Genomic DNA, 12,847 nt, shown 5'->3' on the forward strand with positions numbered 1-12,847 from the left:
CTCTGGTGAATTCCATGCCCAAAAGGGTTAAGGCAGTGCTAGATAATAATGGTTGGCACACAAAATATTGACACTTTAGGCACAATTTGGACATGTTCACTGTGGGGTGTACTCACTTATGTTGCCAGCTGTTTAGATGTTGATGGCTGTGTTTTGAGCAATTTTCAGAGGAAGGTAAATCTATACTACTATACAAGCTGTACACTGACTACTTTAAGTTATATCAAAGTGTCATTTGTATAGTGTTGTCCCATGACAAGATATAATAACATATTTGCAAAAATGGGAGGGGTGTACTCACTTATGTGAGATACTGTAAATACACATTTTCTTATTCCCTTAATGAAAGTGTTTGAGTATTTTTACTCACCTGTTTTCACAGAGCTCTTGTTAGTGGCAGAATGATTCAGGATCTTGCTGATCTGCTGTAACACCATGGGGAATCCACAGATCCCCTCAGCATGAGGAACCTTAGCATCAACTCTCACTCCTGCAGAGGCAGACAGGGAATAAAGATAAACACATGAAATTGTAGTTGGTCTCACTTCAATGTCCATGCTTTATAAATCTGTTCTGCACCATATACAATACATCATTAACATTCCAAAAAAGACCCTAAATTTAAAGCTGTATACCTTGAGCCTCCAGACTGTTGTTGAGCCTGCGCTCTGCAGTGTCCAGCAACTGTCGGGATGTCTTCCAGAGCTGACAGTGGCAGCAGGCCAGGTCAAAGGCCGCCATGGCTGCTGGGCTGAGCTCCTCCAGCAGAGTGTAAAGGAGGCCAGAGGGGTCTGAAGAGCAGCGGCTCAGCCAGTACTTGTCCTCCAGTGAGGGCATTGGGTGAGCTGGGGTGCTGAGCAGACGGTCTGCGATGTCTGAGATGGAGTAGAAAGCCACACCTGCAGGGAAACACACACACACACGTCAGATAAAATGATGATGAAAATAATAAAAACAGTGAAATGGATAAAAAGTAAGGCACACAATACAAATAAATGTAAGTATATTTTTACTATAAAAACAAAAGTACAATAATCTTAAACTGATTTACCAAATCACATTGCAGGCAAACAACAAGGGATCAAACGGGAGAAGCCAATGAGCCAGATGCGACAGATGTGACAGATGTGTCCTGAGAGTTGGGTATCAAGAATAAAGAAACCTTGAACACAAAAAGATGTCAAACCTGCAGCAGCAGCGCTTCCGATGGCCTGCAGGGTTGATCGCCCGCTGCTCCCCAGTCGACACCTCCCTGCGGCTGACACAGCTGCTGTCCCCAAACCCTCTGAGGAGGATGAGGATGAAGACATAGACTGGCTCTCCATCTTCTGCTCCACCCGGCCCAGCTCCACCAGGACCTCTTTGTAGCGTTCCATGAACACCAGCTCACCACAACAGGCAGACGCCTCCAGATCGAACACCAGAGACACCTGCGAGGAGGAAAGAATACACCACGTTAAATTAAGGTTTATTATAATCATAATTAGAAGTCAGTGTAGTAATAGTATTGACAGTAAGCATACAAACAATGTTATTAGTGTTAGTAATATTATATTAGTAGTAACAATAGTAGTAGTTGTACTAGGAGTATCAAAATGAGGAACATTAACTTTTAAAGTGTTAAAAAAGTTTCTGCAAAAACAAAGAAGCAGTTTTTTAAGTCCAGTTTGTCACACAGACCTGATGAGCCTCCATGAAGTTCCCTTTGCGGATGCAGGACATGAGCAGAGACTCTGGAGGGGACAACATGGCGGGGACCAGCCAGCTGTGAGGACCTCCGCATGGACAAACATCCAACTCCACACAACCTACTGCTGTCCCTCCTCCACCATCTGACAAAGGACAAATGAAAATGGTAATAAAGCCACAAAAATAATAATAAAATAAAAATTTAATTAAATTAAATTTAAAATGAAAATAAAATAATAAAATAAAATAAAAAAAATACAATAAAATACAATAAAATAAAAATAAAAATAATAATAAAAAAATGGGGTCATTTGGATGTAGCACAAAACTCCATTCAAAAACCGAATTCTCTGCTACTAAAAATAGCCCCGTGCCTCTGCCTTTGTTGCCTGAATCTTTTCTCAAATAAAGATCAAAGCAAACATGAACATATAGTAACTTTTTCCTCACAGTTTCTTTTAATTTTCACGTCAAAATAAAATTCGGTTCATTCTGTAAAACTGAATTTTATTGGTGAGAAACAAAAAATTTGATCAGGTTAAATGTGATTTGAACCGGCCAAATAAAGCACGGGGTGTTTTCTATGTCTTACCTGATGCACTCGTGCTAACTTCTCCATTGTGTTTCTCCACTGAGGTCTGTCTCTCTGTCGCATGTCTCCCTGGTCTCTTCCTTCTCCTCAGGCTCGAGCTCTTGCTGCGTCCCACAGAAGCGACAGGATAGCTGACCCCTGACATCTGGACAGGACTTTCTGAACCTGCAAGTGAATTTACCATCACAAATTAAAGAATAAATGTCACAATTATATCTGAATTCATCCACCCCTAATGCCACAAGCATGCACACACAGACACATGTACTAAGTTAAAGAGATACGTTGTCCATCTCACCACTTCCACTGCCCTGGTTGCTGGAGATGATCTGCAGCCTCCACTGAGCCTCCGCAGTGCGTTTGGACAACCTCTGCAGGCGAGCCCCGAACGTCTCAGCCGTCACTGAGCAGCCGAGGCTCTCCGCCACCTCGGACTCTCGAGGCAGCGCTCTCCCTGCCTCCTGTCCCTCCTGCTGGCCCACCACACACATGCCCTCCAGCCCTTCTTTCAGCAGCTTCAGAAAACCCGCCATGGCTGTCATGTCGGCCAGAAACCCCCTGCAGCCCTGGATGAAGTGTCCCAGCTCCAGGTGACTGCTGTGGGCTGCTGTTGGTGAACTTGAACGCAGCTTCTGGCTGTTCTCAGTCTCATCTTTCTTTGCTTTAGTTCCCAGTTCTACACTTGTGTTTCTTGTATCTGATAAACATTCTGACTGAGAGTTCTGATTCGAGTCTTTTTGGCTCTGCTGGGTGAAGTCAGCAGTGGACAGGAAGAGAAGGGAGAAGATGTTCTCCAGGAGCTCCAGGCGGAACATGGCGGGCACGGCCTCCAGATAGAGCTGACACTCTGACAGGTAGTGCTGGAACTGCAAATGGCAACCTGGGAAACACAAACAAACCAAGAGGAACAAGGTCAGAACATCATTCAGAACCACAGTTTCTAACAAACAGAGAGATGCTTTATAACCACACTAAACACATATCCTAATGATGATTTTAGCTGCATTTTAATGGTGTAAACTTCATTTTATCCTCAGAGTGACAGCTGACAGTGTGGATGATTTTATACTCTGCAGCTCAGAATAACTTGAGACACCTGATCACTGGAAATAAAAGCTAAAGAAATAACCCACATTGTTAATTAGCTCCCGTGATTATAAATATAATATTTTGATCAGATAGACCTCATCAGTAATTAACTACTTTTACATTCTTTGGTTCGGTAGCAGAAACAGTCTGGAATTATTTTAAAGTTCTATTACAGCATGTGATATTAAGAATGATTTCATCCTGTCATCAAACTAAATAGCGAAAAATACTCTGTACTTAATTCATAATAATTCTTAAATGTGCCTTAGCCTACTTTTAATTCATAATAATTCTTAAATGTGCCTTAGCCTACTTTTAATATTTGTAAATTATTATTATTATTATTTCTAGTCTCTACATCTGTTAAATCAGACAAGCTGATGTTCGCAAAATTATTAACAAGGATTTTTTATCTGTTTTATCTGTCTTATTTTATTCTGTTGTAGCCTATGATTACGGGCTGTTGTTACTTAGTTGAAAATAACTGTTTTGCTGTCACTGAAACAGAAGTTTTTTACAGATAGGCTATCGTTTCATCTCAATAACAACTCCGCCTCTTTCACATGAACGCGCTCATTGCTGGAAAACACAGAGATGACAGAGCGAGTTGATAACCAGCTTTGTAGTACTGGTTATCCTGGATGGGCACTGTTAGGCTCTGTGAAGCCAGCTCACCTAAAGAAAGCCTGGATATGTTAAACGTGCATCGTAGAACAGGCCGACCGGGGGAGAGCGAGTATCAGAGCGGAGACAGTGGAGTGACGGACCGCGGGAGAGAGAAAGGCAGGCGAGCAGTGACACACATCCTGCGACTAGAGTTGCTTTACCTGCGACAGCTGTTTTATTTTTATTCTCCCCTTCCTCAATGCAGTTCCATCATGTAGCGTGACAAAAATAGGATTTATTATGAATCGTTAAGGGCATCTGTCAGTTAAATTATTTTTGGAAATACCTAATTTTCTATTTTAGAAAACAGTATTTTAGAACAGTGGTAATAGTCTGGAAACATAAATATTTTTCCGTACTTTATTTTTCATTTTCCATACTTTTTAATACCTGGAAATTGATCAAATTTATTTCCATACTTTTCCATACTTTCCATACTTGCGTAGGAACCCTGAGAAAAGGTCAGTAAATTAAGACAACAAACTTTAAATAATGAAGGATTTTTGTTGTAATAAAAGCAAAATCAAGACATCAGAAGTTAATATTAAAACTTTGAAAGAAAAGCTCTCTTTTGATTTGAGTGTAGATGCTGCCATTAACTCTGATTTTGTGTCTCCTGACATGTGAACGATTGACTTGTGATCTGTTGGCGGAAAAAGAAAGTCTCAGCTATCACGAGATGTTTAATGAAATTTACAAACGATGGAATGTCTCGGTCATTAGTTTTTCCTGCAGGGTTTCTTAGCATCATATTTTGTTGTCAATTTATTTGGAGATGTTTTGTTTGTCTATGTTAGGAATATTTTTTAAGATACAAAGGACAGACATGATGATGACAGAAGTACAGAGAGTTGTTGCATAGAGATGATACACCATCTCATCTAGTTGCATTGGTGTGAACCAGCAGGTTTAGGACATTGCAGTACAGCACATTGCAAGTAGTTGCTTGTTTCAACTCATCTTGACGTGAATCTTCAGTAATTAATAAAAAAAAATAATAAACTACCAATATAACCACCAAAACCAACTACAAATTTCATACATTTAAACAGCTTACCCATATTGTTTTTGCATGTGAGATTATAATCAGCTAAAATGAGCTGACAGGAAACTTTTCTATTATCTGTCATCAAAATAAAACTTCACTGCAGATAAGAAAAAGTACCTTCTGAGGAAGCTGAGGTTTGATTATGGTCCGTTTCTGCTTCAGATGGCTGCTGCTGCGTGGACTCACACTCGGTGCAGTTTGAGTATTTATGTGCATTTACACAGAGAGCGTAGATGGCGTACTTCATGGCACAGAAGCCCTGGAACAAAACAATGTTCCTCTGCACGCTAGAACTGAGACTACTGACGGCCTCAGCGTCCTCTGCAGGGGGAAAGAAATGTACATTAGTAACCCAAAGATGATTTGAAGGAATACTTCACCTGCAAAACAACTATTAACATGTCAATTATTCAGTGAAAGTTATGTTGAATTTGTTAAGAGAATTTGGTTTTTCTCACATGCCTCCACGGTGAACGAAGAATCCAAAAAAGGCAAACATTCTTAATGAATTGAAATCGTAGGGATTCATATTTGAAAACAGCAAAACGATGTTAAAACATCTATTTACAAACTCTCACACAACTCCTGCAGTATAATAAAAGTCACATTTATCAAGTTGCATGCTCATACTTCACAAACACATGGATTTTTCACCAAAACATTAAGATAAAAGACTTCCAGCTCCGAGTAGCGTGCCCTGAGAGTGCCTGGGCATCCACATATGAGCCACTCCACTGTGCATGAGTTGCATGTTTGTACTGACCCATTTTAAATTTAACATTTTAGCGAAAAATGCATGTGTTTGTGAAGTCCTGAACATACGACTGGATGAACGAAACTTGGATTATACTGCACAAGTTGTGTTAAGAGTTTGTAAACAGATTTTTTATATAGTTTTGCTGTTGTTCAACATAGACTCCTTTTACTTCAACTCATAAAGAAAGCTCGCCTTGTTTGGATTCTCCGTTCGCTTTGGAGGAATGTGAGAACAACACAGTCTTCTTCATGAATTCAATGTAATACATGGTGAGTAATTGATGTACAAATAATCATTGTGCAGGTGAAGTATTTCTTTGAGACTCTCAGAGAAAAATAAGAACAGACAGACTAATGAAGATGCTGACCTGTTCCTGGTGAATTTGGCAGTTGCTGCAGCAGAGTCAGTATCTTGCGCTCCTCAAACTGAGCCAAAGGAGTCAGAGAATGCAGAATATAGAGGGCAGAGTGATTGTCCAGAGTGTGAAGCTGTGCCAGCAGTGCCTCCATGGAAATCCCTCTGCAAAGAAACCGCAAGGAAAGAAGTAGATATTAAAAATAAATAACAATTTAAATGAGAGTCAAACTTCACAAAGCAAAAACAGATGCTTACGGATTGTTGTTTTTACACCATTCAAGTATTCCAAGCTGAGAGGACAAGAGATTGGCAAACTCCTGCAGAACAGAGTCATTGGCTGGTCCCTGAAGAGAAGGTAAAGATTTTATCAGCTATAAAACTGCAGAGGAGGAGGTACATGCAGATGCCTGGAGCGCTGGATGACTTCAGTTCTGACCTGTTCTTGGTGAAGGATGCTGAGCAGCGTTTGAGCCGAGTTCAGACTGCGACACTGAGTCCAGCCGAGAAGCAACAGCAGCCGAGACAAAGGCTGAAACTCCAACTTCAGTAAGTCTTTGAGCTGAGTAAACTCCTCATGTTTAATCAGGTCGAGCGCTGTGACCTACAGGAAGGAACCAATCTTATTACATTATTGAGTTTCATCACATGTGGTTACTAACCAATTTTACTTAACTGTTAAAACCCAGCACTAATTATGAAAAATACAGCGTCATTACACCACTGATAGAGGACTGTGTTCACTCTATTAGTTCTTGTAGGAATTTAAATCTGGTTACAGAAATGGTTTACTTACCAAGACCTGCTCAAGGAAGTGCTTTCCACTACTAAGGCACTCAAAATAAATGGTCTTCCAAGTGGATGGACGATCCTTGTGGCAACATAAACTGAGGGCCAGCTTCTCTGCTTCAGGAAGATCCACTAAGAGGAGAATAAATATAAGCAGTGAAAACAGGCTGATAAATGTGCTGTCCTGACTCCACAATGGTGGAGTGAACTCCTGGCCAACATCAGTACAGCAAAAAATCTGCACATCTTCTGCCAACACTGAAAACTCATCTGTTCAGGCTGCACCTTGATCCATAAAATTAAATTAAAAACTCTTTTTCTCTCTCTTATTGTGTCTCATTCACTAATATGCGCACAGAAATGTGTTTACTTTCTCAAATTTACCATTGGGTTCATGACAAGTGCGCCAATTTTGTTTCCACCAACATGTGTATGTTAGTGAATCAGAATCATTCTAAACTGACAGGTGCATGCCCGCTGGTTACAATCAGGACACTGCCACGCCCCTATTTCTCTATATAAGGGTATACGTTTGCCCAGAGGCGTGTCATGGAGAAAGCGGTGGTGTCATCCGGCTGACCCAGGACTCTGCTGCTACTTAGCTGTTGTGTCAACTCACATGTCATCGTGCAAACCTATGTTGCAAAATGACAAATGAATGCTCTAACCTGAAAAACCACCACTGTCCAACATAGGATTGTGTGTCTCATTCCTTTTGACATTGTTCCTTGATATAAGCTGCAGGGCTCAACAGTAATGGTTGCCAGGTTGCCATTGGCAACCATATTGAGTATATGCCAACCAATTCTTGGTCTTTGGTTGACATTAGTGGCAACAACTTTTTAACATATAAACAACAGCAAACAGCAAAATGTGCATCCCAAAACAAATACATATATAAGTTTTTTTAAGATTATTTTTTTTTGCTTTTTGCCTTTAATAGATAGGACAGTCTAAGCGTGAGGGGGGGAAGAGAGAGTGTAGATGACAGGCAGTAAGGGGCCGCAGGCTGGAAACAAACCCACAGCCGCTGCGGCAAGGACAATGCTTTCATACAGTATATGGGATGTCTGCTCTACCCACTAACCCACTGGGTGCCCAAAAACAAATACATTTTTAATATTTGTTGCATTAGTGAAGCATTGCATTTAAATATTGCTGTTACAGTCAGAACTGAAACTACACAATGCTGCACATTCGTTAGTGAGGCATCTTTTCTTGAGACAACAGCACAGCAAATTACGTTTTTTTGACTTCTGGGTAAAAAGTTTCACTAACTGTCAGTGTGACAAACAAATGTGCAAATTGGTCCAACTGAGAACCAGATAAACCTGAACAAAATATTCTTGCAAGGCGCAGTGTCCCCGCATCTGTGAACTGGACAGACAATTATCCTGCTGAGCATGAACAACATACACCTCGATAAATTACACATCAAATTCACTAGCTCATGGCAGCACATCCTACAGAACCACTTAACGTGAAAAGCATTAGAGCATGAAGCAGCACAAGTGGGCAGCTCAAAGACTTAATGAGTTGGAGGCTGCAGGCGCAGGCACACCATTAGACAAGTGATCAAAATCTCCATTTGCAAGATTAATGCCACCAACTGGGAGATACTTATTTCGTCTGCTAGATCACAAACAAAAAAGAATTTTGTTTAGTTACTGTACTAAAGCTTTAAACCATTTTTATGTCACATTTTAATTTCTAAGCCGACGTTTAACTGCATAGTATCCGAATTACTCAAAATATAAAGTGACTAAAAATGCCAACTAAGATTTCAGTTTCAGCAACCAAAAGATTATGACTGGTTACCAGTCTGGCAAATGCTTTTAAAAGCTGGTGTTGAGCCCTGGCTTAGAGTGTGTGTTATGGTAAAATACACCAAGTTGGAACAAGAATTAGTGCCACCACTACTGTATTTATATGTTAAACCATAAACCACCCATTAATCACAACTATTGGTATGGACTGTTTCAAACTTGAGAACATACAAACTCTAAACGGGTCTATGTGTATTTCCTGTTGAAATGTTTCTTAATGCAGTAGCTGATAGGAAGTAAACAGGGGCAAAAGCTGTTGCCTAGCAACAGAAAAACAATGAAATGGTTAATAATGCCATATTAACAGCAAACATGAACTCAAAATCGGGCTAACAGATCTTTAGAAAAGGAAAGAAAATCTATGCAGATGCAAACAAAATTGCAGAAGAGCAAGAAAAGCTGTCACATGTAAAGTTTTCATGTCACTGAGTACAAACTGCCGAGCGTTCGCAGCCACAGAAGCAGAAGTGTGATTAACAGAGGAAAGAGGTGATGACAATGTTTGCTCTATAAAGCTGAAAGCCAAACCTCAGGTTAGCTGTATCATTAATATAAAAGAAAAAACAACCTGACCGCTAAAAAAAAAATCAGAGGAGGAACTGATTTATAGGAACGTACGGCTGTTTCACAAATTAACATGATGCTAGCTTAAAGGCCACATCACTTTATAACTATACTTTATACTATAATCTGCATTGTAGTTTGAGTATTGGACAAATCCTGATGATCCAAACAGAGTTATAAACATCAAACAATGCTCAACATTTCGTGATGAACTGAAGAAGTGAGAGGTCTACATGGCACCACAGTTGGTTTAAAACCAGACTCAGCAAATGAGCCTCTCATTATCAGAGCTGCACTCACTCAGACTACCTTGTGTATCCGGCGCGCTCCTCAACAGATGATCCCTCTGAAGTCTCAAAGCCGTGGAACAGTAAACAGAGACGAGAGCGTCACAGCGAGGGCGGAGCAGCGAGCTCAGGATCCTCTCCTCCTTCAGGGGCCCGTCTCTGGCCGCCCACAGTGCCTCACACAGCGCATCCAGCTGCCCGCCGCTTCTACCAGAGCTCCATGGCATCACAGACAACACGGCGTAGATGTCCTCAACCCACCCCTCTAACTTCTCCGGCCTTTTCTCTGGTTTTCCGAGTTGCTTCATCAGGTGTTGGATGAACGTGTGCTGCAGTGTGTGGTCGTCTGGGCATGACTGGTCCTGGAGGAGGAAATGAGGAAAATAGAGCATGATGGTGTTTGCAAAGGAGCAAAATCTAAACACTAAAATGTTTGTTTGTTTAACTATACAACTCAACTCAACAGCAGTGTCTCTTTCCAGAAATCATGACCTAGTTACTCAAGATAATCCACAGACCTTGTTGTGAGCAGTTTCATGTAGGAACTATTTCTTTTCTACCAAACTACACCCACCAACCACATCACCACGCAGAAGGAAGTGTGCATCTACTGCTACCTCACCTAGCACCACAGAGCTAGCTAACGTTACAGCTCAGCTGAGGAGGACAACAGTAATGTTTTCATCTCAAACTGTCATAAGCACGAGCCTCTTGTCCGTGAGTAGATGCACACATCCTTCTGCGATGTTGATACAGTGAAGAAGGAAAGGCAGACATCTCCACGGCTGATAACTCCAACACTCTGCAACTCACACCAAATCTACCTCGACAAATAATTAGCACTAAAGGTTAGAGGAAAACGTGTATTTTTGATTTCGGGGTGAACTGTCCCTTTAACATGTTTTAACCATTTCAGATCATAGCACCCAAAACAAGTTATATATTTATGTATTGTCTGTATTTTCTGACATCCATAGCCTTCAGTTTTAAAAGTTTACAGACACACATGTACATAAACAAGATTTTTATGTATTTTACTTTATATAGGTTTTAATTATTTTGTGTTGCTTTATACCAGGGGTGTGAAACATACGGCCAAGGGGCCAGAGCTGGCCCGCCAAAGGGCCCAATATGGCCCACAGGATGACTTTGCACAACTGATATTGATGCACTTGTGAAGGCTAAGAGGAGTCAGGTTTAAACAGTGAGCAGGTACTTCATGTAAAATGCTGCCTAAGAGTTTTTTCCACCCCGACCTGAATACAGCTCTCTGAAATAACAATGAATACTTACTATGGTCATAGAATCTGTATCAGACTTTTATCTTAAAACAATATTAGTGGAACCCTGCTGCTGATGACTTAACCTGCGTCTTCTACAGATTCCACTCTAGTGGAAAATAATGAAAAAAGTCACATGTATTGAAAATGAGGAGTAGACTGAATGTGGCAAAACCAAATTTTGTAAATGGATAAATGTTTTAACAATGTACTTCTTTACACTAACTAAGGGAAACATCTGAAGGGGTTGTCATTTATAGATTATTTGTAATGGTTTTCCTGGTCCGGCTACCTGGAGATCAAACTGGGTTGTATGTGACCCCTGAACTGAAATGAGTTTGACAGCCCTGCTTTATACTGATAATGTCTGACTGTACCTGTAAGAAATGTGCTAACGACTGGGCGAGTCTGGGCTTCTTTTTCTCCAATAAAGTTCTCAGACAGGACTCAACAGCAGCATCTGTTGTCCTTGAACCCTCCGGTGCCCTTTGTTCAGACTGTGTGTCCAAGAAGGCCAGATGCAACTCCTGCTGGAAGATAACTTATCTTAGTCTGTAGTCACAGCATGTAAAGCAAAACAAATCAAGGTCATCTCAGTACACTCAGCCTGTGTGAACAAAAAATTAATGATGTCCTCACCTAATTAAAAGGTAAAAACGCTTTCTTATTTAGTCTTTACTGCGTCATTATCAACAGTAGACAGTTACACAATGATAGTAACCTTAAGAACAGTCTCTGGTATGCTCTCTGAGCCCAGCTCCTCCAGGAGCAGCAGGAACTCCAGCTCTCTTCTGACGCTGGGAGGAACCTGAAGTGGACAGTGAACAGGAGTAGTTATCTTTTTTTATCTTTATTTGATTTCATGCTTTCCACCATGAGGTTTTGCTTACAATTTCATTCTGACAAACATGTATACAGTAATTTATAAGATAACTTAGGGAGACATTTTAAATGTGTTCTGATTGGCTGCTATCTCGGCGAGCTCTCTCTTGTAAAAGAGATTTTCAATCTCCATGGTCCTTCCTGGTTAAATAAATACATTTCGTCGCCTCAGCTTGTTACCAGCCTCCATTGGTTAGCTGTGTTTTTTCAGTGGGAGGAGTCTGTGAGCATGAGAGGCCAACTGTTTCAAATGATGTCTCACTCAAATAAGTGCTGGTTGATGGCTCAGACACATGCAGAATCTAACACCAATTCCTGCTCACTCCTCAATGCCACCAGTTTCTCCTCCTTTTCCACAGAACAAGACAACTGAGACTTGTTCACATTCTTGTGCCTCCCCGTCTCCTCCATATTTACTGTGTATAGTGACAAATTTAGGCCAAAGCAAGTGTAATTTTCAAGATAGAAAGGTCAACTTGGGCTAAAACTGAAGCTTATCAACTTGGGAAGTTTTCTATGTACAAGTGAAGCAGTGATATTAAACATTAAGTGATGAAAAATAATAATTTTTTATGAGAATTTGTCAGTCTTTTTTTATGTTTTTTTGTGGATGTTGCGTGTGATATTTTGAAATAAATGGCAGCAAGCCACAGAATCTTATTTTGCTACTTCCCCCTTTGAGTCAGGATACTCCTCGCCAAAATTCTTACTTGTATGACTATTTATGGCATTGTAGTGCCCTAATATTTGCATCTACATCATATCACCAGAAACATGTGCCAAAAAAGGGTTTCAGGCCCCCTGAGACCAAACGGCCCTGAGCTGGGGGTGCTGGTTATCAACTTGTGATGGTCAAAGTTTCAGGCTAACAGGAAATAATAAATCATCATGAGGGCTGGACCTGGTTCCCAGCCTATCCAGTTTACTGCTTTTGATGCCGGAGAGAGTTTATGACCTTACACCAAGATTTGGGGAGCCACAACTGGCAAAACTCTCATGATTTTATTCCAACCGTGGAAATTGG

The 12,847-nt window shown here is 40.7% G+C and overlaps 1 protein-coding gene across 1 annotated transcript in view; it reads right to left on the reverse strand.

Annotated features, from left to right (window-relative positions):
• zfyve26 (zinc finger, FYVE domain containing 26) overlaps positions 1 to 12,847 on the reverse strand; it is a 44,951-nt gene that overhangs the window by 29,121 nt on the left and 2,983 nt on the right. The window contains exons 4-17 of the mRNA XM_050062888.1: positions 11,663 to 11,749; positions 11,319 to 11,468; positions 9,684 to 10,023; positions 6,992 to 7,116; positions 6,635 to 6,799; positions 6,454 to 6,542; positions 6,209 to 6,360; positions 5,202 to 5,405; positions 2,580 to 3,161; positions 2,282 to 2,446; positions 1,681 to 1,832; positions 1,187 to 1,430; positions 636 to 899; positions 371 to 490 (exon numbers count right to left, since the gene is read on the reverse strand). Of these exons, the coding sequence (XP_049918845.1) occupies positions 371 to 490; positions 636 to 899; positions 1,187 to 1,430; positions 1,681 to 1,832; positions 2,282 to 2,446; positions 2,580 to 3,161; positions 5,202 to 5,405; positions 6,209 to 6,360; positions 6,454 to 6,542; positions 6,635 to 6,799; positions 6,992 to 7,116; positions 9,684 to 10,023; positions 11,319 to 11,468; positions 11,663 to 11,749 (2,839 nt within the window). The remainder of the gene's footprint in view (positions 1 to 370; positions 491 to 635; positions 900 to 1,186; positions 1,431 to 1,680; positions 1,833 to 2,281; positions 2,447 to 2,579; positions 3,162 to 5,201; positions 5,406 to 6,208; positions 6,361 to 6,453; positions 6,543 to 6,634; positions 6,800 to 6,991; positions 7,117 to 9,683; positions 10,024 to 11,318; positions 11,469 to 11,662; positions 11,750 to 12,847) is intronic.

This window comes from Epinephelus moara, chromosome 14, assembly GCF_006386435.1.
Source record: "Epinephelus moara isolate mb chromosome 14, YSFRI_EMoa_1.0, whole genome shotgun sequence".
Taxonomy (NCBI): Eukaryota; Metazoa; Chordata; class Actinopteri; order Perciformes; family Serranidae; genus Epinephelus; species Epinephelus moara.